At 54.3% G+C, this 27,303-nt stretch overlaps 1 protein-coding gene across 3 annotated transcripts in view; it reads right to left on the reverse strand.

Moving 5' to 3' along the window:
* Window positions 1-1,244: 1,244 nt before the first annotated feature.
* Chst8 (carbohydrate sulfotransferase 8) overlaps window positions 1,245-27,303 on the reverse strand; it is a 127,046-nt gene continuing 100,987 nt past the window's right edge. For all 3 annotated transcript variants that reach the window (XM_055594979.1, XM_055594981.1, XM_055594980.1), the window contains exons 3-4: window positions 3,134-3,171; window positions 1,245-2,693 (exon numbers count right to left, since the gene is read on the reverse strand). In XM_055594979.1, the coding sequence (XP_055450954.1) occupies window positions 1,608-2,693; window positions 3,134-3,171 (1,124 nt within the window). In that variant the 3' untranslated portion in view covers window positions 1,245-1,607. The remainder of the gene's footprint in view (window positions 2,694-3,133; window positions 3,172-27,303) is intronic.

A 27,303-nucleotide genomic window follows, 5' to 3' on the forward strand; every position in this document is an offset into this window, starting at 1 on the left:
CAGTCATGGAAGCTTCCAGAGCCCACAGTGGAGACAGAATGGAGACGGGCCAGCTCAAGCCTGTGTGAGAGGCCAGCGGGATTCCAGCAGTGTCTCCTGCCCTATAGACCTAGTGCTGTCTCTTCTTAGGGACCCAACATCAGCTTCCTCACCCGTGGGAACCCACAGAACAGAGCCGGAGAGGCAGGCTGAGGTTCCCAGCAGTCCTGTGGAATCAGGTAAACAGACATTCCCTCCCTCTGCTTCTCTCCCTCACACACAGTCTTCACAGCCCTCACCACACCCACACGCTCAGCGCCGACGGTACTTCCACCGGGACCCTCTGGCTTGTGACAGTTTCAGAATCAGGTCTGGCAGGGAACCCGTACGCTTCAGGAGAGGTTTCATAAACAGCTTTGCCCTCCCCTCCCTCCAAAGATGGCTCCTCTAGGGTGTGTAACCTGTCAGCCTTGAGGGGTTTGGTCAGGTGATCAGATAGGGCTGAGAGTCAGGGTCAGGGATGTGCAGATTACAGCTTTAGCCAGCTTAGATGTCCAGGAGGCTGGGGACACCATCACTCCCCGCTGTGAGACCCCCCCCCCCCCCGCTGACTACTGTCCCCAGTGCCTTAGGGGTTCTAGCAGCAACCACAACGGGCAGCTGGCAGGAAGCGTGGGCCTGTTCCGTCAGTCCCCAGAGGGCCTCCCTCAGTGGGGACAGGTCTGTCTTTTCCCTCAGCGACTTACCTTCAGCATGGTCCACAGATGGTCTGGCTGATTGTCAGGGGGGGAAGAGAAATAACTCCAAGAAGAAAAACCCCAACAAAACAAAACAACACCCCTAAACAACAACAAACAAAACAAAACAACACACCCTGCCCCAAACCAGAGCTACACAGCAAGATCCCATTTCGACAAAACAAAAGCAGGAAGTGGAGACCTGGCTCAGCAGTTATGATCTGGTTCAGGGGGACTGGAGGTTAAGGCTACTCTTCCAGAGGTTCAGAGTTCAATTCCCAGCACCCACCTGGTGGCTCACAACCGTCTATAGTGACATCTGGCGCCCTCTTCTGGTAGGCAGGTGTACATGCAGTTGGAACACTAAATACAGATCCGAGTTCAATTGCCATCACCTATTGGGAAGCTCACAGCTGCCTACCTCCTCTGTTCCCCACAGACACCTGCAACCACGTGTACACATTCACCTATAATTAATCGGTCCCTGTCACTTCCTAGCATGACATGGAGTGGACACCACTGCTCTGAAAACCATGTGCTTTATTGAGACCTTTCCTGGGTCATAGAAAAGCAGCAAACCACGTGGTTTGGTACAAGGCAAAGGACGGAGGGATGCAGGACACCCCTTACCGCCGGGGCCCTCTTCTGGGCTTCGGGCCTCCCTGGTCAGCACAGCTGGGCCACGTTCTTAGAGCATACACCTGAGAGCTCAGCATCAAGCTGAGCCAACCCGACGAGGAAACGGCTGGGGGTCGAGGGTCAAGGTCCAGCGCCTGGGCCTCTGTCGCCCGCAACCCCAAGGCCTCATATCCTCAGAGACCAGGGTTCGAGCTCAGCTCCCGGAGGGTGCGCAGGCGGACAAAGCCCGCCCCCGGCCCGCAGGCCCCGCCCTCAGTACAGGTCCGAGAAAGGCTTGGAGTAGTTGAACATCAGGTAATCCATGTAGTAGAAGTCGTAGGCGCGCTGCCGCTGCAGGGAGGAGAGCTGGGCGAAGTAGCGACGGGTGATGCTGGCCGTGGTCCTCGCCTCCTGGGAGTGCCTGTCCTTGAACCTGGGGAACGTCAGGTTCCCGGGCGCCTGGATGAGGCGCAGGAAGAAGTTGGCATCGCCCTCCATGCTCTCGAACTTGCCCACGAAGTCGTAGTCGATGAGGCAGGGGCTGCACAGCCGGCTCACGTGGTCCCAGTGGATGTCCATACCCACGGGCCGGTGGACGTCCAGCAGGTACTGGACGAACTCGGGGAACCGCACGCCCGAGCCGGTCCGCAGCGCCTCCAGGGAGGCGTTGGCCCGGTAGCGGGCCAGGATGGCCTTGCCAAAGACGGGATGGTAGTAGCTGTTGGGGTGCTCGAACTTGTCCCGGAAAGCCGAGACCAGCCGCTCGAAGGGTTCGCGGACGAAGAGCATCTTGGTGTAGGTGCTGAGGCGGTGCACGATGCCCTGGCGGTCGAAGGTGTCCAGGCGCTTGAGGGCGCTGCCGTAGTGCACCGTGTTGTGCTGGATGTCCGCGGTGGAGGAGGCCAGGCCCGCCAGCACCATCAGCACCCGCTTCCAGTTGGAGCAGCCGGCCTTGGGCACCTCGCAGTACAGCACGCGGTGGCGGTCCTCCACGAAGATGCGCGACACGTGGCGGGGGGTGACGGCCCGGCGGCTGCTGCTGGCCCTGTACTTGGCGCAGGCCTCCCGCATCACGCGCTTGCGCTCCTGCTGGGCCTGGTGCAGGCTCACCCAGCGGCTGTCCGCGGCGCGGGGTCCCGGCTGGGCCAGGGTCTCGGTGGCGTTCTTGCCGCGCACGGTCCCCGCCGCCGCCGGCATCTTCTTGATGAGCAGCCTGCGCCTGCGCTGCCGGAGGCGGGGGCGGGACCCCGCCGCCCTGGCGTGGGGTCGAGGCTGGTCAGGCACCTGCAGTTGGAGGCCTCGCGGGAACCCGCTGGGTGAACCTCTCGCCGCCCTCTCTGTGGGTGTCCGCGCCCTATCCTGGGACGAGAAGAGAAGGGGTGGAGGGGGTGGGGAGGTGGCAGGGGGAGGGGCTGGCGAGCCTCTCTCAGCCCTGGGACCTGCAGCTACAGGAGAGCAGAAAGTGGGACCCGAGCGGCGATTCTATTTTCTACCACTAGGTGGAGCAGTTCCCCCAGGAACCTCGGCTTGGCCAGCGTGGGCGGGCGGAGGCTGGGGGCCTGCAGGAAGGAGGCTGCCTCAGGTTTACTGTGTCTGTTAGCAACGTCCAAAGGAGCCATCTAACAGAGAAGGGAAATTCACGGAGCCAGAGCCCCGGGTTTTGTTCCCAAGGCTCCTGGAAAGCACCCGACACGTTTTTTCTTCCTATGGATGGATCCACCGTAAGCTCCGAATTGTCTTTCTCACCCGCTCCAGCTCCTCCCCTGGGGACTGAGATTGATGGGATTCTTTGAACTTACATGCTGGGGCTGCTGGGGCCGGATGCTGAACTTTATGCCTGGAAAGCAGCAGAAGAGAGAGAAGAGTTAAAACAGTAGAAGCGTGGAAAGGTACCGCATACAGGAATGGCCCAACCGTCAGGACCCCCTCAGGCCACCCTCCACCCGACCCGGTCATTAGGTCACAAAGTACCCTTTAGAAGGCTCTGTCCAGCCTCTCTCCGTGCCTGTCACCACACACTGCTCATACTTGCATGTGACAACAGCTTCACACACCAAGCCCACGGAGAAAAGGCATCCCAGCACACCTAGGAGGGCCCCTTGCCTCGGCACTCCCGCAGGAGCGTTGGTGTCCATGTCTGGCTCATCCCTGTGTCCCCTAAAGGCGTGAGCAGAGCCAAGGCACGGACAAGTGCCGATTGGTGACTCGGGGAAGATGGAGAGAGAGATCCGTGTGCTGCTGGCCGTGTCCACCGCGTTCCTGGTTGCTATGACGAAGTGCCTCACGCACGCCAAATAAAGAAGAAATACTGGGGGATGGAGAGATGACTCAGCAGCTCAGAATCCTTGCGGCTTTCTCAGAGGGCCAGGGTTCAATTCCCAGCAACACGTGACAACTGTAACTCCAGTTCCAGTGCCTCTTTTAACACCTTTTTTTCTGGCCTCTGAACACATCTGGATGTATATGTAGCAAACACCCGTACACGGAACATTAAAGAGGGAAGATTTATTTAGGGCCACAGTTTTAGAGGGGTCAGTCGGTGGTTGCTTGGCCTCGTGTGCTTGGACAGAGCATCGTGGTGGTAGAATCCATCGTGTGTTAAAGGGGAATTATTCACTTCACAACTGACTGGAAGCCGAGAGAGCAAGACAGGAAAGGGCCTGGGACCAGATATTTTTAAAGACTTAACTCCAGGGCTGGAGAGATGGCACAGAGGTCAGGAGCACTGGCTGCTTTCCCAGAGGTCCTGAGTTTAAATGCCCAGCAGCCACATAGTGGCTGACAACCATCTATAGCGAGATCTGGTGCCCTCTTCTGGCCTGCAGGTGTACATGCAGGCAGAACACTGTATACATAATAAATAAATAAATCTTAAAAAAAAAAAAGACTTAACTCCAGTGACCCTCTTCTTCAAGTTCACAGAACTTCCTAAACAGGGCCAAGAGCTAGGCACCAAGACTCTAACATAAAAACCTTGTACCAATACTTTTATTGTTGTTGAGGCAAAATAACAGACAGAAGCAATAGAGAAGAAGGACCTATTTTTGTCTCACAGTTCCATGGTGGGGGAGGCATGACGACTTGGCTTCTGTCTGTGGTTGGGAAATGATCTGTTATAGCTCAGCTGACCACAGACCAGCAATCTTAGGCCCAAGCCAATGATGCTTAGCCACAGCGCCACCAAGTGGTGGCCGAGTGTTCAAACACCTGAGCCTGTGAAGGACATTCCCCATCTACATTCACAGCCTTTGGCCAGGCTGGGGAATTCTGCTTCACATCGTTTGGTATATTGGGGGCAGTTGGCTGGGAAGGCAAGGTCTTCTACAGATCTCAGCTGTTCACTGAGATGGCCGGGACTCTGTTCCTGGACCCTGGAGTGGACATTTGTGCTCTGAGACTTTGCTAAAAGCCCGTCACTAATCAGAGAAACAGCCGGTCCCTCACACAAGCAAAGAGGCAGAGTGATGGCCAGCATGTTGGGTTGCTGTGCCCAGTTCCTGGATGAGAGCTTCCGTGGGAAACCAAAGTTGGCATCATGAGTCTTCCTCCATCACTGCCACCTTGGGGGGTCTCTTTGACCCTGGCACTCATCGCTTTAGCTAGACTGGCTGGCCAGTGATCTCTTAGGATCCTATATCCCCAGCACTGCCAAGCCTGGCATTCTTACTTTGTGAGCAGAAAGTCCTTATGCTCGTCCAACAAACACAGAACTCACCAAGCCAGTTCCCAAGCCTCCAGAACCTTCTTCTCTGAGACGGCCTCAGTTCTCAGTTTTACACCAAGCTGGCCTCACAGTTACAATCCTGCTTCCATGTCCCTGCTAGCACTGCAGGCGTCTCAAGAGATTTCAGTCTGAGATTCAATCCAGCATGGTAGGGGAGGCATGTGGTAGTCACGGTAATGGGAGCATCAGGTAGACTCCCCCACAGTGGTGGACCAGGAGCAGAACCAGAAGTGGGTAGAAACTCAAAGGTCTACCATTGTGGACCCACTTCTTCTGGCCAGACCCCACCTAAAAGCACCATGGACCTCGAAACTGTACTAAAAGCTCGGGATTATGTGTTCAAAACATGAGCCCATGGGGGCCATTTCCCATCCAGACCTTAACAGATGGAAGCAGAGGTAGACCTTGGGTACACTGTCGCTTTCTTCTGCCGGTCTTGGATTGGGTACAAATGATCCCCTCTTGGGGACAAAGGACCCACCCTCCTGGGTATTTGCAGGTCTGTGTGTATGTGAACACACACACACATACCCACGGGAAAGTTGCAAAAACAAGCCTCCTCCTAGTCTCTTCCAAAGAGACTGGCAGGGGTTCAGTGCAGAAGTGGGGTGAGCCTGGCTTAGCGGTGAAGCTCCTGCCCACTGTCCCCTCAGCCCGAGCCTATCCCACCCTCGCCAACGCCTGCCTTCCTCAGCCCATCCTGTCTCCAGCACAAGCTTCCCGAGCTCATTTCTCTTTGGCATGTGGGGTCCGCTCCCACTGCCAACGATGACAGATCCCTTCACCAGCGGGGACACGCCGCAGCCGCTCCGTTTCTCTCTCCACCACGGCGTTCCTTAATTATTTTCTTCTGGTGACGGCAGCTGGCTCTGCTAAATCACCTCTCCTCCTCAGAGTCTCAGACGCGGGGGTTTACTCTGGTTGTCACTCCTGTCAACCTGTCAAGGTGTGATGGCGCTTATTTATATTCCCTTTCTGGAGCAAACGAGTCATGCTAAATTTGGCCAGGAGTGGGGCTGGAGAGCCACTTGCGGAGGCAGCCCATTAACTCAGCGAAGTCAGACTGAACTGCTGGGGCTGTGGGCCTGTCCCCTTTTCACCCTTGCTGAGGGGACGGGAGGGCCCTGACTGGTGCATGCTGTCTCCAAGCCAACAGGGAGTTCCAACAGATAGCCACTCCTAGGGGCATCAAACGCACAGGATGAAGAGATACTCCCTCCTGGACACAACCCAGAGTCACATTTGCCCACCAGGCCAAGCTGGCTGCAACCGTCCACTTGGAAAATAATTTCACATTGCAAGTAATAGCAGGCGAAAGGACAGGTCTCATGTGGAGCTGAGAGTGTGCCCAAAGCTGTATGCTCCCAACCCTTAAAGTCAGGGCAGGTCGTTAGGTGATGATGAACCCAATTTCCACACAGCCGCTTCTGAATAGACAGAAGCGTAATGAAGGGAATGTAGTTGACCCCCCCCCCCCCAGTGGCTCAATTCTCACAAGGAGGAAGTGGCTTTTCCATAAGTTGTTTAAATAAAGGCGGAAGGTCTGGGCAAGCCAAAGCTGGATGTTTGCATGCTCTGGGCCACTGCACTCCAGGGCCATTGACAGCTCCGTGGAACGCCCAGGAAGGGTCATTGCTAACCCTCAGCCCTGCCATCAGTAGCATGGGTCTCTTGCTTGTTTTTGGAGACAGGGTTTCTCTGTGTAGCCTTGGCTGTCCTGGAACTCTGTGTAGATCAGGCTGGCCTCTAACTCACAGAGATCCGCCTGCCTCTGCCTCCCAAGTGCTGGGTTTAAAGGCATGTGTCGCCACCACCTGGCAGAAGGAGCACTGGTCCAACCCAGTGAGGGGCTGGGGTGTGGCTCAGTGGTAGAGCCCCTGCCTAGAATCCCCCAGTGAGGGGCTGGGGTGTGGCTCAGTGGTGGAGCCCCTGTCTAGAATCCCCCAGTGAGGGGCTGGGGTGTGGCTCAGTGGTGGAGCCCCTGCCTAGAATCCCCCAGTGAGGGGCTCATCAGTAGAATATTTATACATGAAACCCTGAGTTTCACCCTCAGTCCCACAAGAAAGGAAGGAAGGAAGGAAAAAGAAGACAAAAAGATGAGCCTTGCCTATCGTCATTAGCCCTAGCTTCCCCTTAGCAGGTAACAAAAGGTTTTCAGCAAGAAAGAAACAGAAAAAAACTGCCAGGCAATGAAGAGTTCACAGCACGGACGCATTTGGCAGTCCCCATAACTCATGCCTTGTTTCTTCTCACTGATGCTCACTCTTCTCACGCTGTGTTTCTTTGAATGTCATCTTTCCAGAAGGAGAAACTGGCTGTTTATTTCCTGCTGTGCAGAGGGCTGAAGTGCCCTTACAGATTTTTAACACTGTCCTGAGAGTAGCAAGCGGGTAACCCAGACACTGAGAGCAGAGGCAGGGTGTGACTGACCTTGAGGGTCTCCTGTCCTGGGAAAGGGTGGGAGATGGGCACACAGCAGTGTTTGTGTCACTGGAAGGAAGAGGGGACTTCGGATCCTGCTTACACTCTCCAATAGGCTCACTTTTTTTTTCCCCTGAAGGTGAAATCCAGGACAAGCACAAGCACCCTACCACTGAGCCACACTCCCAGCCCCTCACTGGGGGATTCTAGGCAGGGGCTCTACCACTGAGCCACACCCCAGCCCCTCACTGGGGGATTCTAGGCAGGGGCTCCACCACTGAGCCACACCCTAGCCCCTCACTGGGGGATTCTAGGCAGGGGCTCTACCACTGAGCCACATGCTAGCCCTCACTGGGGAGTTCTAAGCAATAACTTTACCACTGAGCCATCCCCTTAATCCCTACAAAGTGAGGCTTCTTTCCTCCATGTTTTCCTCTTTTTCCTCCTCTATTTTATTCTTAAGAAAGTCTCATTGTATAGCCCAGGCTGACCTCAAACCTGCAATCTTCCGGTCTCAGCCTCCCAGGTTCTGGGATTAAAGGTGTGTACCAACATGCTTGTCTCTTATCTCTCACCAAGCTTCCTCATAATGAGGAGATGCAGTCTGAGTCTGTGGCAGAGCTGGGAGGAGCAGAAACCCTGGTGTCCTGGGCCTCTGAGGCTTCACTGTCTGCACCGTGGTTTCCAGTTTTTAGTAAGAAGCCTGCACCTGCCACATGGTCCACAGGACCCAGAGCCACAGGACAGCCCTGTATGTGACCAGTGCTGAGCTGGCCTAGAGGCCAACATCCTGGTGCCCAGGAGGCAGCTGGGGAGTGGGGAGGTGCTCTGTCCAGCAGGCTCAGAGACAATGCCTGAGGGGCATCCAGGCCCCACGCCACAGGAAACATTCTCGAGTGAGGGGCTGTTCTCTAGGATTCTGAATTTTTTTTTCTTTGATAATGTGAATCTTTCTTTGTTCTCAAGGTCTTCAACTGATTGGTTGGGCCCACCCACACTCCTAGACAGTGCCTGGTCATTCTTATCTTCGAAGGCTCTAAATGCTAATTGAATCTAAGGTATATATGTAACTGCATGCGGATGAAGACCTGTGTCCCCCGGGCGAGCTAAGCTGGCTTCCTTCCCTATATGGCGGCTGACAGTAGGCATCTACAAATCAGGCCAAAGCAACTTTGTCCCCCTGCAAGTCTGGAAGTCAAGAGATGAAGGGTTTGGGGCAGGAGAGGCGGCTCAGTGGTTAGAGCAGAGGTTTGGTTCCCAGCACCCACCCGGCAGCTCACACCCATCCTTAACTCCAGTTCTAGGGGGTCTGGTGCTCCTCTGGTCTCCGAGCGCATCAGGCACTCACATAGGGGACACACACACACACACCGTGTGGAGCAAACCATTCAATAAAGTAAAATAGATATAGGTGTTGGCTTGCTCCCGAGCCTCTGGGAAGAATCCTTCCCATGTCTTCCAGTTCCGGGGTGTTCCCGGCTTTGGGCAACACAAGTTCAGTTTCTGCCAGCTGTCTTTCCATGGCCGTGTTCCCTGAAGAATCCCCTTTCCTTGATTATGCCCGCCGAGAGCCTGTGTGGCCGCAGGTCTGGGTGCCAGGGGTGGGGGAGGCCACAGACTTCAACCCACCTCAGGAGATATCGTTTTTAGGGGTCTGTAGAGTTGTCCTAAGGGCAGGGCGGGAGCAGCTAGATCTTGGCAGCAGGGGTGGGGTTGGGATCTTGGGATTCTTGAAGGACTGTGTTGGAATCTGTTGCCCGTAGGGAGCGACCCTGGTCTTCTCTTTGTTAGACCTGAGCAATGTCAAGTAGACTCTAGGGGCTCCATACATGCTTGTGCATGGTAGGGCCGTTGCTACCAGACTGTGTGGGTCCCAGAGTGGGTGGGGGTTGGGTCTCTCCTTGCAGAGACGGCTGCCAGGGTTCCAAGCCTTTCCAGGCATTTCTCTAGAGCAGTACCATGGTCTGGAAGAGCCTGCCTGCCCGAGTGGCAGTTGCCAGTTGGGAGGTCAGGTGGACAGGAGTAGCCCAAGTTGAAGATGGACTCACTGCCCCTTGTGGCTTACGGCTATGAAGCCTGGCCTCCCCCCTTGGCATTAGAGTCCCCTAGCTGGCCACATCCTGTTGCCGTCTATGGCCTGCCAGGCTGGAGGGCCTGTTCCTGAGACAGCGGCCTTGTTGTGGCTTCCTGTGGCTTTCTTCCCATCAGCCCAGGTCACTCTGACCTTGAGGTCTCTGCTGCTCCCCTGGGGGGTGGGAGGGGATGAGGGGTAGAATTGCTCCCGTGGACCTCCTACTGCCTCTGTGAACAGGGCGTCTCTACCCCGGCTGACCATTAATGTATGCAGATTAGATGCAAAGTGAAAGACCCAAGTGCTCAGCAATTAGAGAGCAGCCTGGGCTCTAGGCACCACATTTGGATGAAAGAAACCTCACGAAAGGGCTTTAAATCCTCACGTGTGTTCACAGGAAAATTCAATTTACTAAATTGCTAGATTACAGGGCATTGCCTGGACTGGTCCTGATGTATGCCCACACGGCTGCACGTGGGGTCCCAGCCCGTAGAGCTGTTCCCCACACAGCGGTCCGCTGTTCCTGCACCCCGAAGTGGGCTCTGGGGTTGGCACGTGCACCGTATGGGAGGCGGGATTCGGACCAGGTGACGCACACAGCAGCCAGTGTCCCTGCAGGAGCATCTAACCTACCAGCCTGTGAAAGACCCCAGCCTCACCCTAAGTTAAACATAGCTAACGCCATTTTGTGAGACACCACTGTTTTGTAAAACTCTGAAGGCCAGACGAGAAACTGAAAAATTACTGAGAAACCCAGCTGTGTCACCCACTTGGGATATCTGTGGTCAGGCTGCCCCAGTCGAACTAAAAACAGTTTGTGTTAATCACCCTCATGGATATCTGTGAGACTGTTCCAGTTAAGATAAGGGTCCTAAGGAAAACAGCAGGTGGCGGGCCACGTCAGGGGGTCATCATGACTGTTTCGACCACCCAGTTCCTGGAATCTTGGTGTCCCTGCCAAACTTTGACGCAAACCATGGTCTCATGTAAACGTACCAATCAGCCCCCTGTAACCATGCTTCTCGCTTCTGTACCCACGCTTCTGCTCTAAAACCCTATAAAAACCCCAGCCTTTCACCCAGGGGCCGCACAAAGTCCTCCCGAGTGACCTTGCTGCCCAGGGTACCCGTGTATCAAAATAAAAGCCTCTTGCTGTTTGCATCCGAATGGCCTCGTTGTTCCTTGGGAGGGGGTCTCTCAGACGAAAGATACCCAGCCGGGGATCTTTCACCTGGAGCCTCGGCTTCTCTGGGTGGGTGTCCTCCAGCTGCTCAGCCAGGTGAGGGTTTGCCGTGGTTCGCTCACACAGCCTGACAGGCACTCTACTCCTGAGCCAGGCCAACGGCCTCTTGCTGGTGGATTCTAGACAAGTGCTCTGCCAATGAGCCATGCCCCCAATGGCTCTTTCTGTTATTTACTAAGGCGTTAATCCTATCAAGGCATGGGCCTAGGACTTCATCTAACTCTACTTCCCTCCCAGGTACCAATCATCATATGAACCTGGAAAATATATGAATTTGGGGAACTGTGATCCTCAAGCTTTGGACTCTCCCCCAGACACGGCTTTGAAGAGTTGTCTAGACAGTTTGTTCTGCTATTGGAGACAGTCTCTTGCTGTGTAGCCCAGGTTGGCCTTAAACTCACTGTCTTCCTGCTGCAGCCTCCTGAATGTTGGGATAACAGGTGTGTGGCACCAGGCCTGGGTTCCTGGGTAGGAGTCACCTCATTTAACGAGGTGTCTATATAAAAAAGGGAGAGCGAGAGCAGGGGGTTGTGAGGTGGGAGAGAGACAGAGACAGACTTGCTTGCTGTGTGACCTTAAACCCTGTAATTCTCATTGTTTTTTGGAAACACTCATCACGCCAACTCACAAAGGAGCTGGTGGCATAGGACATTTGGAGCCCACTGGCTCCTGGTATCTGGATGTCTTGGTCCCTTTCCTGGCAGCTGTATCCTTGGGCACAGCGGTGCAGGGTGTCTCGGAGGGCCAGCAGATGAAGGAAGCAGAAATCTCCCTGTCTCTGACTGATGGGCCCGGTCCGACGAATCTAGCTGATTCTCAGTTTGGTTTAGTGATTCCACCCCCTGCCTTTGCGATTAGGAATCTGGATTCAACTGGGTAGTTCCCTGTCAGCTCAGCCCGAGCTGTGAATTCCCTGGGAGCTGTCAAAGGCTGGCCCGTGGAAGCTGTCTGTCAGTCAGCCGGCCAGCTGCTTGGCGCGTCTGTGAACCCAGCAGCTGCCCCACCAGGCTGGCAAGCGATCGCCTGCCCATCACTTGGTGGGGGAAGGAAGCTTTAAACACGCCGCTCCTCCATACGCCCCGCCCATCTTAGAGGGAGGTGGCCCTGACCGGCAGCTTCAGAGTCTGTGGGCGATTCCCACTGGGCCTGGGGTGTGTGTATGTGTGTGGAGGGGCCGCAGCACACACATGATCATTGTACTTCAGCTTGTGTGTTGCTGGGACTTGACCACAGTTCTCGTGGTCCAACATAGCATGCACAGTATGTCCCGGCATGCGTGCGTTCTCCACACGGCAAAGCTTTCTGCTGTGTGATGGTACATGGTATGTGGGGTGGGGGGCGCTTGAGTTCACATCCCTGCTGGTCTCTGCGCCTACACACACACACACACACATACACACACACACACACACACACACACACACACACACTCACACACCTCAGCACAGGACGTCCCTTATCTGCCTGTCAGGTGCCCTTCAAGGCGTACCTGGAAGGACAGGAGTAGAAGGCAAGCAGGAACAAACTTCATGATACCCACGAGCAGCACCGCATGCACCCCAGACCTCCCGTTTCTGTCTCCCACGCTGGCAGCATCTCGGGCAGCCGGCCCTCTGCCCACCACAGCAGAATGCCCTGCTGTCCACCACCACCTGTGCTGCCACTCAGCACGGACGAGGAGATAGACGGGGCTGGTTGTGCGCTGCCACTGGTGACAGTGTCACAGCCAGGAAAGAGACAGTTCAGTCCCAAACTCGTGCAGGCTACAGTCCGGCTAGAAGTTACGGCGGGGACCAGCCACTCCTGTGACTGGAGGCTGAAGCAGGCAAGGCCCGTCGGCCAAGGACACGAGGTGATGGCAGCGGGCACCTGAGGAAATGAATATAGACATTCTTGGCAGAGCTCGGGGCTGCCTTGCCTCATGAGAGCAAGGCTCACGGGGTGAAGGGGCCAGGCTCATGGGGTGAAGGGCGGGCTGCAGAGACTGAAGCGTGACGAGAAAAGGCAGGACTGAAAAAGCTGGGTCTGCCAAGCAAGGGACTTCATGGTCCTAAAGGCAGCAGACCCTGCCTTCTAAGGTTCAAGACCTCAGCTCTGGGCTTGTTCTGACTCAAGGCCCACTGTGTGATGCAGAGAAGACAGATCAGCAAGATCCAGCAGGCAAAGCCGCCTTGAGCAGGTGAGAGACACCAGAGGCCTGGCCCAGATGAGAAGAGAAGAGAGTGGGTAAGAACAAGAGGATGCCATCAGCTTAGGGATGAGCTTGCGAGAGCCTGGAGCACTTCCTCCCTGAGCAGAGGAGGTGGGGAGGAGTCTGACCTTCCGAGCTGATCTCCAACATGTAAATATTCCCAGCACAGCAGATTTCACACTGTGGCTGTGAACTTAGAGCGAGGCTCTCCTGAGCTGCTAAAAGCTGGCTCCAGCTCAGCAGCGGGGCCTGGGGGCCAGCTGAGAGTGGAGCAAGGCAGCTTCCAGATTCTGGCTTGAGTGTTAAGTTGGACTCTGGTTGTGTTTTTGTTGAAAGGGGACAAGTCCCGGTAGAATGCTCATGGGCTTCCCAAGTGGAGAAGGGCAGGAAGAGCGGATGAGCTGGGGCAGGCCGGCTAGGCCTGTTTCTCGCCGAGGCTGTGCGTAGGCCGCATGAGACTGTCTAAGAGGAGCAAACTTAAAACCGAACAGAACAGGGTGAACATAACTGCTTATAGGGCGGGTTCCCCGGCGATGGCTCTCCTACCCTCTCAGCAGGAAGGGAGCGAATTTGGTTGAACTCTTACTGCAGAGTTCCAGAGGTAAAAACCAGGGGACCGCCTAGGAGCTGAAGCCTGCGGGGGCTCTGTGGAGAGCATCGTGCCAGCCATTAGCTGCCCCGCCCTGTGTTGGCCGGTCCAAGGGACGTTTGCTGTCTCCCTCACCGGCCTTCAGAGGCCGTCAGTGGGCAGCCTCATTACTGTAGTGGCTTGACCGAAAGATAATGATCTTTCCAGCTCCAGCTGGCCTCTGGATGTGTCGTTCAGGCGGTGGCGTCAATTACTGAGCCGGCCTGTGGCTGTCAGGCCTGTCACAGCCGCTATCTGTGATACCCTGAAGAGCCACAAAAGCGAATCCGTCTTAGCTGATGCTCCTTTAAAGCGTGTCTGTCTCTCGTAGGCTGCTCAGCCCACCCCGGCCCCTTTCAGAAACGAGGGTCGCCTAGGGCGTGTGCAGGGGCTCAGAGGTAGGTGTTCGTTATGGGGCATGATGGCTGTGTACTGTGTGCTGGTGGCCAGTGCTGACCCCTGATTCTATCCAGAGGGCTCTCTGAGTCTCCTGTTCCTGACTCCAGCAGGATGGGCAGGCAACGATACACCAGGGCCCTCCCATCCCATCCAGCATTTGAACACAGGGGCCTCTGTCTTCCAGAGGTCATGCTGTGTGCCCACTGACAGACAGGATTGCAAAGCCAAGGCCAGGAGCTCCGTGGACCACTCCAGGGGGAGGCAGGAAATTGGGGAGAGGTCAGCATGGCTTTTCCCTGCTACAGTCCACGTGTGGAAACAAGAAGGATGGAATCTCCCAGGAAAGGGCCTTCAACCTGGAGTCAGATGCAGCCAAGGATTGGGGCAAGAGTAACTCAGGAGGCTTCCGGTCCATAGGTCTGTGTGGAGGAAAGCAGGGAAGACCCCAGATGTGGACTATTGGCTTGCCTAGAGACACCCACCTTCCCTGTACGTGTGGCAAGAGCCCACTTCTGCTGTCTTTATAAAGGCCAGCCTGTGCTCTGCCCAGCCCAGCTCCTGAGTGCAGCCCCTCAGAGTTCTCGCCAGAGAACAACTGGGCTGAGCACACTGGCCCCAGGCCATAAAGGCAGTCACCTTCCCAGTGGCGCTGAGCTCTCCACACAGCCCGCACTCGCCGTAAACCCCACAGGCCCCGTGCACTGTAGGACCCCGGCCAAGACTCTGCCTAGGGCCCACACTGCAAGGCTGGGAAAGTGAGGCAGGGCTTTCTGAGGGCTGCATATCCAAAGGTCATTCTTGGGGCAACTCAGAAGCAGCCTGATGTGAATGAGGCCCAGAGGAGAGGGGCAAATGGATTAGGATTGACGTCATGGCGCGGATGGGAAATGATTAGGTCGTGAACTCAGGAGGAGAGGAGCAGGGAGGGTGGATTTTGTTGAAGAGTGGGAGACTAATTATTGAGGCAGGGGTGGGGGTGGGGTGGAGGCAAGCATGTGGAGGGTGAGGGGAGCTTCCAACGAACCGTCGGGTCCTCCACAGAGTGAATTCTGTCAGGGACGAAGGTGCCAGTAGGGGTGAGGGAATTCTGACGTTGCCGCAAACCTGAAGCACAGCTCGGAATGCTGCCTAAAGGCTGAACCCTTTAAGGTAAGCAACAGTAGAGGCTGCGTGCCCGTTCGCCAGCCTGGAACAGTACACCTCGGCTTGATTTCATTACTTCTTTATTTGGCTAGGAGGGGGGGGAAGGGTGTCAGGCTCTCACTCCATAGTCCGGGCCCAGCTTCAAACTTATGGGTCAGCCTCCTGAGGGCTGAGATCACAGGCACGAGCCACCACGCCCATCCCCCACCACAGCCTTGGTGGCAGCGGGTAGGGTGGGGGGGCAAAGTGCACCTCGAGCAGCCTGGCAACAACTGATATTTGTCACACCACGCTCCTCAGCAATGACCCATCCCCCAGGACGCTCACGCTTGTCAGGAGCGCTTGGAATTTGGCAATTTCCCTCCGCAAAGATGCCCCCAGCTTTACTCCCTGGGAGAGGCAGGATGTGCAGGACCCCACTAAAGCCAGTGTTTAGCTTGGCTGGGGTGGAGGGGCAGCTGAATATTCCTTCTGAGGCTGGACATTTAGACCTGGTTTGTCTCTGCAGATATAACTTGGTTCTCATGCAATGGCCACCCGCAGGGCAGCTGGGTCACTATGAAAGGACAGTTAGAGATATTCTGAACGGTTCTCTGGCCTCTTTGAATTCTAGCCATCCTGGCTGCTCTGGGGATGGGGTGAGCTGGTGGCAGGCACAGAGGCCTCCGGCTGTGTGCATTTCTGGAGAGAGGAAGACCCCAGGGTGGCCTACCAAGTAGATATCCGGGGCCCTTCTCTGTGGTCGTGACACCTGCCGCTCAAGGAAACAGAAGCGGTCAGGCTCGTGTCTTTGGCCTTCCACGCCTGTGTGTGGAGCTGGTGGGTGGGCCATCCTCTCAAGAATTAATGACTTGTGAGCTGCCTTGCCCACTGAGGCACCTTCTGCAGGATTAAACGTCATTCCTCCTAATGACTTGATTTATATCCAAAGGTTTACTGCTCCAAACAAAATATTGGAACGGTGGCAATAAATCACGCCAAGGATGCTTCCAGCTGCGACTAGCACGTTTGCTGTTTGTTTGGGAGCGGACTGGGATACTGGGGGTGGGAGTGGGGGTGCTGGTTATTGATGCACAGGGTCTAGGGGGAGCACAGGGCACAGTCAGTGTCAGATGGCAGCAGGCTTGGCCGGGGCACCACAGGGCTTCTGAAACCCGAGGCTTTGGGAAGAGAGCATTTTAGAAAAGGACTTAGCGAAACTGGAAATCCCCTGAGCTCCGTGGAGCAGCTGGTGGTGATGGATGGTCCTGATGATGGCATTCTGAGCTTTCAGCCATATGCCCTACTGTATCCCCAAGCGAGAGATGCAGAGATGGGACGGGTTAGATGGCTCTGCAGGGGTGAGCTCCCCAGAAGGATGACAAACTGCAGACGGGGTGGCCCTAGGCTGGCAGGCAGTGTTCCCTGGAAACGAGGCCCCTGCTCTGCAGAGTGAGAGCTCAGGACTGAGATCAGCTTCAAGACTCCCTTCCTGACAGATCTGGCTAGAACCCAGCCATCTCCGGCTGGAAGTCTGGGAGAGTGTGCATCTCCTCATGGCTAGAGCTAATCCTGATCCTGGCACCAAGATAGAGGGAATGTGGAAGAAGGGGAAAAAAACCGAGGTCCAGTTACAGGCCAAAATCGACTCACCCATGCACAGCAGAGCTGCTGCGATGTTTGCCGGGATGACTGCCATGGCCTAGAATATCAAAGCAAAGGCAGGGTGCCCATAAGATGACAGGGTCTGTGATGATGGGGTGCTGGGCACTGGGGGGAGCAATATATTCAAAGGTGCATGTTGCTGGGTGGTGGTGGCTCGAATCTTTAATCTCAGCCCTCAAGATGCAGAGGCAGGCAGATCTCTGTGAGTTCGAGGCCAGCCTGGTCTCCAGAGTCAGGGCTACACAGAGAAACCCTATCTCGAGACACACACACACACACACATGTCACATACACCCATAGGCTCATGCTTGTGGGTTCTTGTTCCTTAGCAGGTAAGCTATTCTGGAGATGTTAGGGGAGGTAGGTCATGGTGGGTGGATGCGGGCCACCAGGGAATAGCTTTTGGATGTTATGCGCCCGCTGGTTCTGCCCCTCTGTCTCTGTTTCCTGGTCTTCCATGATATGAACGGCCACCGCCTCATAGCCTGCTGCCACAGACAGAGTTGCTGAGCCTTCCACGCTAGACAGAATGAAATCTCCTGGAGCCACGAACTCACATCCATCTTTCCTCTCTTAAGTTCCTCCTGTTGGGTATTTCTCACAGAACACAGTGAGGTTCTGGCCCCGGATCTGGACTCACCGAACTGGGAGGTGCTGAGGAGCTCAGGTCTCCCACGTCAGACGGGGAGAGGCACATGACAGCACACTGATGGCGGTGGGACAGAGAGGACAGTGCACGGCGGTGTGCGGAGCATGGGTGTGGAGGAGGGGTGACAGTCTATGGATGCTATTTCGGTGACGGACGGCGGGGTGGTTTGGAGTTTTCAGAAAAGGACTTAGGATGGGTTCCCAGCAAGGCCAGACAGCAAGAGCCGGCACGTGGGGCTAACAGGCAGGTGCTGATCTCGCTCTACTGGCTGAAGATACCTCTGGCTGTGGTATCCCACAGAACTGAGTACAGGAAGCTGGTCCCCCATGCTTTTGCCCTCAGTGGCACCTCAGGAGGGAGAGCGCCGGTCTCCCACTCACCTGTGTGAGAACCCTGGCTCCTGGGAAGGACGTTGCTGTCCTTTCTTTTTCTCTGCAAACGACCCCGAATGTCAGAATACAACGCTCCCATCCGTCTTTGATTAATACAGGTAGGAAAGGGAGAAGAAGCTGTTTGCTTTATAAAGTCTGGCAAATTTCGATAATGAAACATCAAGTTCGGAAAAACCCTCCTAATTCCAGGCAGATAAGGGATAATGGCAACGTATTTCAACTTCAAAAGCAAAAAAGAAAAAAAAAATAACCTTTTATCACGGAATTTAACAATGTTGCTGGCGAAATATGTTAGGAGAATGTAAAATGCTATTTAAATGATAAAACGCGCTGTCTTGGGCGGCAAGGATTTTAATTGTCACAATCAGAGTCCAAACACACTTCCTTGCCGGCCTGGACAGACGCAGCTGATGAGAGGGAGTCCGTTACAGAGGACAGTGGAGGAAAGGGTCACTCTCGGCTCTGTCCTCTCCCTGGGGAACCATCCGGCTGTCTGGGCTGTCTGCAGTCATCAACATCGGTGCCTTGTGAAGTATGAATCGCCTCAGATATTAATATTAATCAGCCACCACATTAATATTCATCAGTTAATATATACTTCCCATGACAAGGGATAAAGGAAATCTTATTATGCGGAGGATTGGGGGACACAGAATGCCTAAGTGGATTTCCTGGGGACGCACAGCATAAAGAACGACAAACCTCTTAGGCCTCCTAAGAGGCCTCCTCGGAGACGGAAGCTGGGGCTAACGTGGAGGCAGAGCAGCACGCATACCGAGGCCTCACGGAAGTGAGATCCTTTTCCCCAGCCAGCAGTGGGCAGGGTGGAGGGGCCGTGACTAGCGTGGATGACCCCACGTCCCTTCCTCCCGGGGCTCAGGTGGCCCCTGCAGAGCACCCCAATCAAGCTCTGGGCGAATAGGAGACAGGGGGAGCAGGCCCAGAATAGCCAGGCAGGACCCCTTCACTGCCCGCAGGAAAGAACTGCCCCGGCCTCCACTCATTATTCTCAGTCTTGGTGCAGGGGAACACCAATTCTGTAATTAATCTTCCGGGACTGGGTATGTGCCAAGCCCTGGGAGAGAGGCACAGGGTAGGGAAAGACGCCGTGTTCACCAGCTTTGTCCACAATCCCCGTTTGAGGGGTGCTAGGCCTCTTACTATGTATGGTCCATGTTGCTGGCCTGGTGGGTTGCAGAGCTGAGGTCTAGACCACACGTGACCTGGTGTCAGTGTCCAGGGAAGAGGGTCTTGGCCACAGAGAGGGTAGAATGGGAGTTGGGGGACAGGAGAGGGCCACGGTAGATCTCAAGACCACCCCAAAGTCACACAGAACGAGCTCAGAGTCCTGCCCTGAGCAGCCCACACCGGGATGCCTGGGGTAGGCCAGCTTGCTTGGTGGGGGTGTGGGGGTGTGGGGGTATGGAGGATTACTTGCTGCTGGCTTGCAGATTGCTTCCGCAGGCAAATGTACATCTGAGCACAATTAACATTTCAAGCACTAATTATTTTACTTGGGTGTCTAAGTCTGAGGATCCTTCAATTTCAGTTTAATTGGAGAAAAATGGTCATCAGTTATTGAACAGCAGGAGGGAGGCTCCACGCTTCCTCAACACGGAGGGGCAGAAACCGCATTGGAGCGGGAGCAGATGGGCTTGGCCGCAGCAGCTGCACACCTGGGTCTAGTGAGGGTTCGGTGGGTGGGGCGGGAGGACCCGGGCACCCTGCCCTCCCCACCTTCCCCTCCCCCAGCCGTCCCTAACATGTGCCTCGAGGGCTTGCTGGCCAGGTTAATGACTTGCTGTTTTATCTCCATTTTGTTCCATTTCCAGTAACGCATCTGTTATGAAAAGACCCAACGCAAAAGGAAATGGGATTCCTTATTAAAGGAGAGCTCATGACTTCATCACATTCCCGTGGACTCGATAGTAATCTGAGCGAGCTCGTAATGAAATCCTCAGGCACTCCCCACTCGGATTGCAAGGCCGTAGGTAGGAGAGACACCGATGCCAGCCTTCAGGAGGGAGGGGCTCTGCCTAAGGGGCCTCTACCATCCCGGTGCTCTAGCCGGGTCCCCTGGGGGAACCCCAAGGCTTTGGTGGTCACAATTATGGAACACTTTGACTTCTGCCAAGTTTGGTTCTGTTTAGGGGAAGCCTCAAGCCTGGCCCACTGAGGACAGTGATAATGCGGGCCCCAGGGGCCTGGCTGCTGGTGGGGGTGGGGCTATAGCTGTGTCTTTTGTTAGCTTTCAGACTACTTAGACTGCAGCCTGGCCTAAGGGTGCGTGGTGCAGATCTGGGTGCCTGGGGCCCAGGGAAGTGCTCTCTGTATGGCTGGCTCCTCCTTGGTTCTAGGCCCTGTGGTCCTGGAGCGGGGCAGCGGGGGTGGGGTGGGGGTCGGGGGGGGGTGGAGGGAAGGCAGTGATTTGACCTGCTGAAGGAAAAACAGAGAAGCTTGCAGTCTAGCTTAGTGCACAATCTTGCCGGGAAAGGGGATTTTGAGTCCCAGGGAAATTGAACTCAGCTATGAACCTATCGGGGCAGCAGGTAGGCCATGCCCCAAACCACATCATCACATTCCTAGCGGCATCCCATCCCATCCCTCAGCTACACCCTCGGTGACCCCTGTGACCTCATCCTCCTACCCCTCCCCAACTCCTTCTAGTTTCCAGGTCTTTCTCTGTTGGAGGGAGTCCCTGCTTTGTCAGGCTGCCCTCCGGCCCAAGCCCTCTGGCCCATCTTTGAGCACCTCGGTCGCCCGACCACACCACCTTCCTGGACTAGCCCTCTCAGTGCTCTTCTCTTTGCAGAGACTTCATCCCTCGTCTACTCGGGTCCTGCAAGATCACGGACAGGTTAAAGGGCTCTTCCATCTTCGCTCCGCTTTCCCGAAGCAGAGTCTGTTGCGCGGCAACGGCACGCAGGAGGAAAAGGGATGCTTCCACAGCCTGCAGCAAAACCCTACCCGAGTGTGCTGTGAAAGCAACTTCAAAGCTCCCAAGACTCCCTCAGAAGGGTTTTCAACAAGAAATATTTCATTTATGCAAGAAAAAAAAAACATGTAATATATTATATTGACACCATGAAGAGTAACCGCCAGGGTGGGGACGCAGCCCGGTGATGGAGCACTTGCCTAGCATGCTGAGGCCTGGGTTCCGTGCCCGGCATGGCGGTCTCACTAGCCCTCCTCTCAGGGTCCTAGCAACCTCTGATGCTATCACCCGCTGCCACCACCAGGGAGGTGCCAGGTAGGTGCCTGATCAAAGGACCCCGTAGCTCTCTCACTCTTTCTATCTCTCTCACTCTCTCACTCTATCTCTCTCAGTCTCTTTCTCTGTCTCCTTCTCTCTCTACCCTTCTCTGCCCTCACGGCTCTGTCCCCATCTGTCCTCCCCATCTGTCTGCCTGCCCGTCTACACGTTCAATCATCCTCTGCCCTTTTCCCAGGCCCTGACTCCTCTCCCTTCCCCTCCCCTCAAATAAACCTCTCTTATACCAGATACGCTGCGCGGCGTTCATCGTTCTAACAACCACGGCAACGCAAACAGCCCCCTCTCTTGCTTTCTTTCTGAGCTTTTTTTTTTTCCTTGTTATACTTCCAACCGGCTCATTATTATTATTTTTAACATGGAAACCTTAGAACTGGATTCAGTAGAAATATTTATACCACAGAAATTGGCAGATGCTCCAAGCGGCTCAGCCTTCATTTCTCCCCCACCCCAACAGAGAGGCATGTGAATGGCGTCAGTCCACTTCCAGGGGGCAAGGGTCACCTTCCAAAAGAGGAGGCTGCCGTCCAAGGAGCTCCAGTCTGTGATTAAGGACACAGCCGCGAATCCATCAGCATCCACCTGCAGTCCTGGCGCTGGGGGATGGGCACACACCCCTGTTAAAGTCCATCTGGATAGAGCTCCGGAAGCTTCTGGTAGGATAAGTTATGGCCGGGTCCAGATTGGAAGTGACCCCACCAATCTGCCCACCCCCTCATTTTTTACCCGACGGCTTGCAGTATTTACAGACCGTTCCTCGGAGTCAAACACATGCTTACTAGAACCTTCCCCACCCTGGAATTATTTATGACTTGGCATTCAGTGTGGAAAAGCAATTTTCTCAAAGTGTCTGATGGCATGATATATAGTCCGTTTGACATGCATATGCCCAAACAGATTGCCGTTCGGGCCTGCCTCTCAGTGACTAAGACCCTGAATTAAAAATGGAGAGCGAGCCTAGCTCAGTGGGTGCAACCAAAGAAAAGGCTCGGCACGTTTAATGGAAGAAACAGTGAAACGCAGTCCTTCGGTGGGATTGCTTTCTCTGGGTCTTCTGCTGTGGAATCCTGCAATCCTGGTCCATGGAGCTCACCTACGCCTCCTGCCTGAACTTCACGAGGACAACGCTGCCTGGGTCCCTGAGGGTCGTGTTGCTAAGCTAAAAGAAGTCCAACAGGTGAGTGCATCCATGAGTGACAGGGCATCTATACAACTAGCTGTATATACCTGTAAAAGAAAACAGACGGCCAAGATGTGAGCCCAATTCGGATGCCCTCACTGGCCAAGAAGCAAAGCCTGTCACGAAAGAGAACCTGTCCCCGACGTGAAATTTCAGAACGGGACAAGCTGATTTCTGGTCATGAGATCAGATCAGATCAGATCAGTGCCTACCATGGGGGCGGAGGGGGGATATGAATGATCAGGGACCCAGGGTGGAGCTCAACAGTGAGGGAATTGTCAGAAATCAGTTACAACGCATGCGTTTTCTTGTTTACATTTTATATCTTAATTAAATTGACAGAGAATGGTGCGAACATATTTTGGAATGCTAAAGTGCAGGTTGTTTTATTTTTATTATTCCTTTTTAAAAGCCATTTCAGGTTTGTTTGTTTTTTTGGGGGGGGCTCTATCTCAGAACCAAATGGCAGCCCCCGGAAGGGCTTTCCTGTATCTGAAAGGGGAACAGTTCCCAATAACGTCGGTCACCACTCATTTTCGGTGATCTTTGCACACGCCAAGCGACGTTTCCACATTGCCTCCCGTGATGTTCGCTTCCCTGAAAAGCAAGCGCTAGGCAGTTCTTGTCCTCTGTGGAGGGAGAGCCTGGATGGGTCACTGAGCCATAGAAGAGCGACAGGGAGGCTAAGGCCAGATGAGCCCAGCAGGCTGCTCAAGGCGGAGCCTCTCTCCCTTCAGACATTACTCAGAGAGGCAGAGAGTCACCTCACTCAAGGTCGGTGCGACTGCCTCCCTGGGGCTGCCTTCATCCCAGGGCTGGTTCAAGTGGGGTTTGCAGGCTCCCTTTCCATCAGTCAGGACGCAGCTGTGGAGCCGCAGAGCTCCTGGTGGGATTGGCTGACTAAATCACAGCCTGAATTCCTGCTGCCTTCCCTGTCCCCGAGGAGTGCGCTCCAAGGTCACCCCGCCCCCCTCCCGAGGTCCTAAGACTTTTCCCCTCAGCAGCCTGAGAGCGCACAGGCTAAGATGAAAGGTAGGAGGGCGAATTACTACCGAGCACTCAGCAGGGAGGACTCCAGGATGGGTCGGTGAGCACAGGATGGGTGGCTGGCTGCGGTAAGGATGGCGAGTTAGGCAGCTGCTAAAATGCGTGCCGCTGGCGAATGGGGCCCGCACACCAGTGGAAGGAAATACTCTGGTGTGTGCAAAAGAGTGTCCGAAACGAAACTGTGGGGCAGATGGTGACTGGCACAGTGAGTGAACTACCAAATGCCTTTTTGTCAGCCTATAAAGAAATTCTCAGTGGGCTCAGTGGTAGTGCTCCAATCTAGAATCCCCCAGTGAGGGGCTGGGGTGTGCCTCAGAGGTAGAGCCCCTGCCTAGAATCCCCCAGTGAGGGGCTGGGGTGTGGCTCATGGTAGAGCCCCTGCCTAGAATCCCCCAGTGAGGGGCTGGTGATAAAATTCAGCAGTAGAGCACTTGAGGCCTAATACTTAGGGGAGGGAAAAGGAGAGAAATAGATAGATAAAGACTAAGTAGGGAGAAGAAGGGAGGGGGAGGGAGAGAGAAGATGAGCTAACATGCTTCCTAGAACTTATTCTAAGTGAGGTTGGGTACCTGACTAGTAAGGAATGAGGTGTGGAAAAATGATCTGGGACATCAGGATTAAATACACAGACAAGTCTGTAGACTTCCCAGAGTCCTCTGGGCTTCAGAAGTATCCCAGTCTCCTGCAGTGTAAGCTGATAGCCACGGGTCTCAGCTGGGCAAGAATTTGTGTCCTCCTTAGGATCTACCCACACATCCCTACGGAATGAGCGACCACATCCTCACTGGGAACTGCTCCGTTGCTAAAGGAAGTAAGGAATGATACCCCAAGAGAGGTAAAACACCCAGAAAACAGGCACGTCAGACACGTCAGAAACCAGGAGCTTAGTACTTACCACAGAGGGTCCTCAGCGAGAGAACAGACCGTGAAGTTGGCTACGGAAGGATGGTTTACGGGGGGAGGGGCATTCTCCTGGGAGATGGGCTTTAAGCACATGGAACAGATCCAGGGAAAGATGCTACTGGGGTAGCTGTAAAGAGCATGGGGAAAGCAAGCCAGCAGCAACGATCCAACTGCAGATGGCGGATGAAGAGCGAAGCCCTGCCAGAGATGACCTGTTCACGGTGGGTCCCGCTGTACACGATGAAAGGCTGGAGATCCCGCTGCTGGCTGTGTTTGTGGGAGAGCACCCCCCTTCTGAAGTGCTAGCGTTTAAGGAGGTCCAACGCTGAATGTCAAAGATGCCATGGAGACTTGGACTCCCTGATGGATGGGAAGCAGACTGCCCATAGCCACATGGTGATGGCGGCCCTGATGACCAAGGCGCACACTCACCCCAGTGCCAGCCCCCCGGGGGCACCTGCTCAGTTGCTGTTTTTGTCCTAATGATAAGCTCCCCCCTTTTGGATATGGGGGTCTTCTATAGCCCAAGCTGGTCTCAAACTTACTATGTAGCTGGGGATGGCCCTTCAACTCTCAATCCTCCTGCCTTTTCCTCTGAGTGCTGGGTTTCAACTGTGCACCAACCAATTTGTGTTGTACCGGGGGACTGAACCCAGGGCTTTGTGCATGATGGACAAGCATCCTACCCACTGAGCCACACCTGCAGTCTCTAACCAGCTCCTTAGCAGCTCTCAGATGCTCAGTCTGCTGCTGTAGAGAATCTAACACGTCACGGATGGAATGAGCATCAAGCCTAGCTGGGGAGCTGGGGTTACAAGCAGAGATGACTCAGAAAGCCTCATGATTGACAGCAGAAGGCAACATTCTAGCAGAGGTCTGAAGTCAGAAGCAGAGCAAGTGACAGTGGGCAATCCAACCCCGGCTTAGGCAGCACCACAGCTCACCAACTGCCGGAAGGAGGCTGTTTTCAGGACCTCAGACAGCGACCCACGTGCTGTTTCTCACCCCCACCTCCCCTGCAGGGGCTAACTGACCCCTGGTCCTTACCTCTGGAGAGGGAAGGTGTGACGTGTGTCCTACCTTTCAGCCTTAAATAACTGACGGGTCTACGACTGCTTCAACAGTGTGGGCAGTTCCTTGTGGTCCTATGTGTTTGCAAGCCAAGATATGTACACACAGCACGCTGTCAATGCCAATTCTGGGGGCTGATGTAAAAATAATTTGTCCCTAGAGAGCCTCAGTCTTTAGCGAGGAAGGCAAGTGGATGGGCTTGGGATAGACTTCAGGGACCCTGCAATTTCTGTAGTGGTGAGTTTGTGTGTGTGTGTGTTTAGGACAGAAAGGGATGGAGGGAGAGAAGGGGGAAAAGGGACACACACACACACACACACACACACTCACACACACACACACACACACACAGACTTCATGCTAAAATTTGCTGACCTTGGTTTGTAACTCCTTGATGGGCTCTAGTCCCAGGTATATTAATCACTTTTGTGTGGCTTGATGAAATACCCGCCACAGACAACTTTAAAAGGAGGGAGAATTTATTTCAGCTCGTGGTTTCGAAGGGTTCGGCCGTGGTGACTTGGCTCCCCACTTCTGAGCCTGTGGTGAGGCACAGCATCATGGCGGGGGAAGCGAGCCATGTGCAGTAGCAGGTTCTTCCCTCAGCAAATAGCAAACAAAGAAGAGACTGGAAAGACCCGTTCTCCGAAACCGACTTTTTCCATGGAGGCCCCACTTTCTTTTTTTTAATTATTATTATTTTTTACACTTTATTCACTTTGTATCCCCCCATAAGCCCCTCCCTCCTCCCCTCCCGGTCCCACCCTCCCACCCCCTTCTTCACGCATGCCCCTCCCCAAGTCCACTGATAGGGGAGGTCCTCCTCTCCTTCTTTCTAATCTTAGTCTATCAGATCTCATCAGGAGTGGCTGCATTGTCATCTTCTGTGGCCTGGTAAGACTGCTCTCCCCTCAGGGGGAGGGGATCAAAGAGCAGGCCGAGGCCCCACTTTCTAAAGTTTCTAGAACCTTTCAAAAATTGTGCCGCCATTTGGGAAGCAAGCATTCGGTGTGTGAGTTTGTTTCATTAACAAACAAAACCCACCAGGAGCCCACCAGTTAGGATCTGAAGAAGCCTCCTCATCTGTAGGGTTTGGGGATTTCTGCTGGCAAAATTCAGGCCCACAGTGAGGTGAGAGATGGATGAGATTTGCCTGTGAACCAGCCCAGGCTCATGCTCTCATATAACCCCAGGATAAACTACAGCCGCCCACAGCAAACTGACTTAGAAACGAGCCAACGTGTGTCTTTGTCTCTGCATGTGGTGGCAGAGGCCAACCTGTGTGTCATTTCCCAGGAAGCCTGTCCGTCCGCCTTGGACAGGGCATCTCATTGGCTCGAAGCTCATTGAACAGCGAGCGAGGCTGGCTGGCCGGAGAGCCGCAGAGATCCATCTGTCTCCATTTCCCCCATTCAACTATGACCATTTTTCCCTATTTTTTGTTTTTTTTGAAACAGGATTTCTCTGTATGCCCTCCCTGGCTCACTCTGTAAACCAGGCTGGCCTCAAATTCATAGAGATCCAAGATCCACCTGCTTTTGCCTCCCAAGTATTGTCATTAAAGACATGCATTACCATGCCTAGCTCAATTTTTTTTTAAGGTGGGTTCAGGGGCTCAAACTCACATCCTTATGCTTGTGTGGCAAGCATTTTACCAGCTAAGCTAACTCTCCAGACAAACTATTTTAACGTAACTTATTTTACATATTTAGAATAGCGTATCATACACATTTATTTATTTGTTTGTTTGTTTATTCTCTCTCTCTCTCTCTCTCTCTCTCTCTGTGTGTATCACAGTGGGCCTTGTCTGATTCTTCATGATGCCCTTATTTGTCAGCCAAGATCTCATCAAAGCCTTTGATTATTTCTTTAGTGAGATACCCAGACACTAGACATTAGGGACAAGACTATTTTCTTTCTTTCTTTTTTCTTCTTCCTTCCTTTCTTCCTTCCTTCCTTCCTTCCTTCCTTCCTTCCTTCCTTCCTTCCTTC

This window comes from Psammomys obesus, unplaced genomic scaffold (assembly GCF_907164565.1).
Source record: "Psammomys obesus unplaced genomic scaffold, mPsaObe1.curated_primary_1811, whole genome shotgun sequence".
Classification (NCBI taxonomy): Eukaryota; Metazoa; Chordata; class Mammalia; order Rodentia; family Muridae; genus Psammomys; species Psammomys obesus.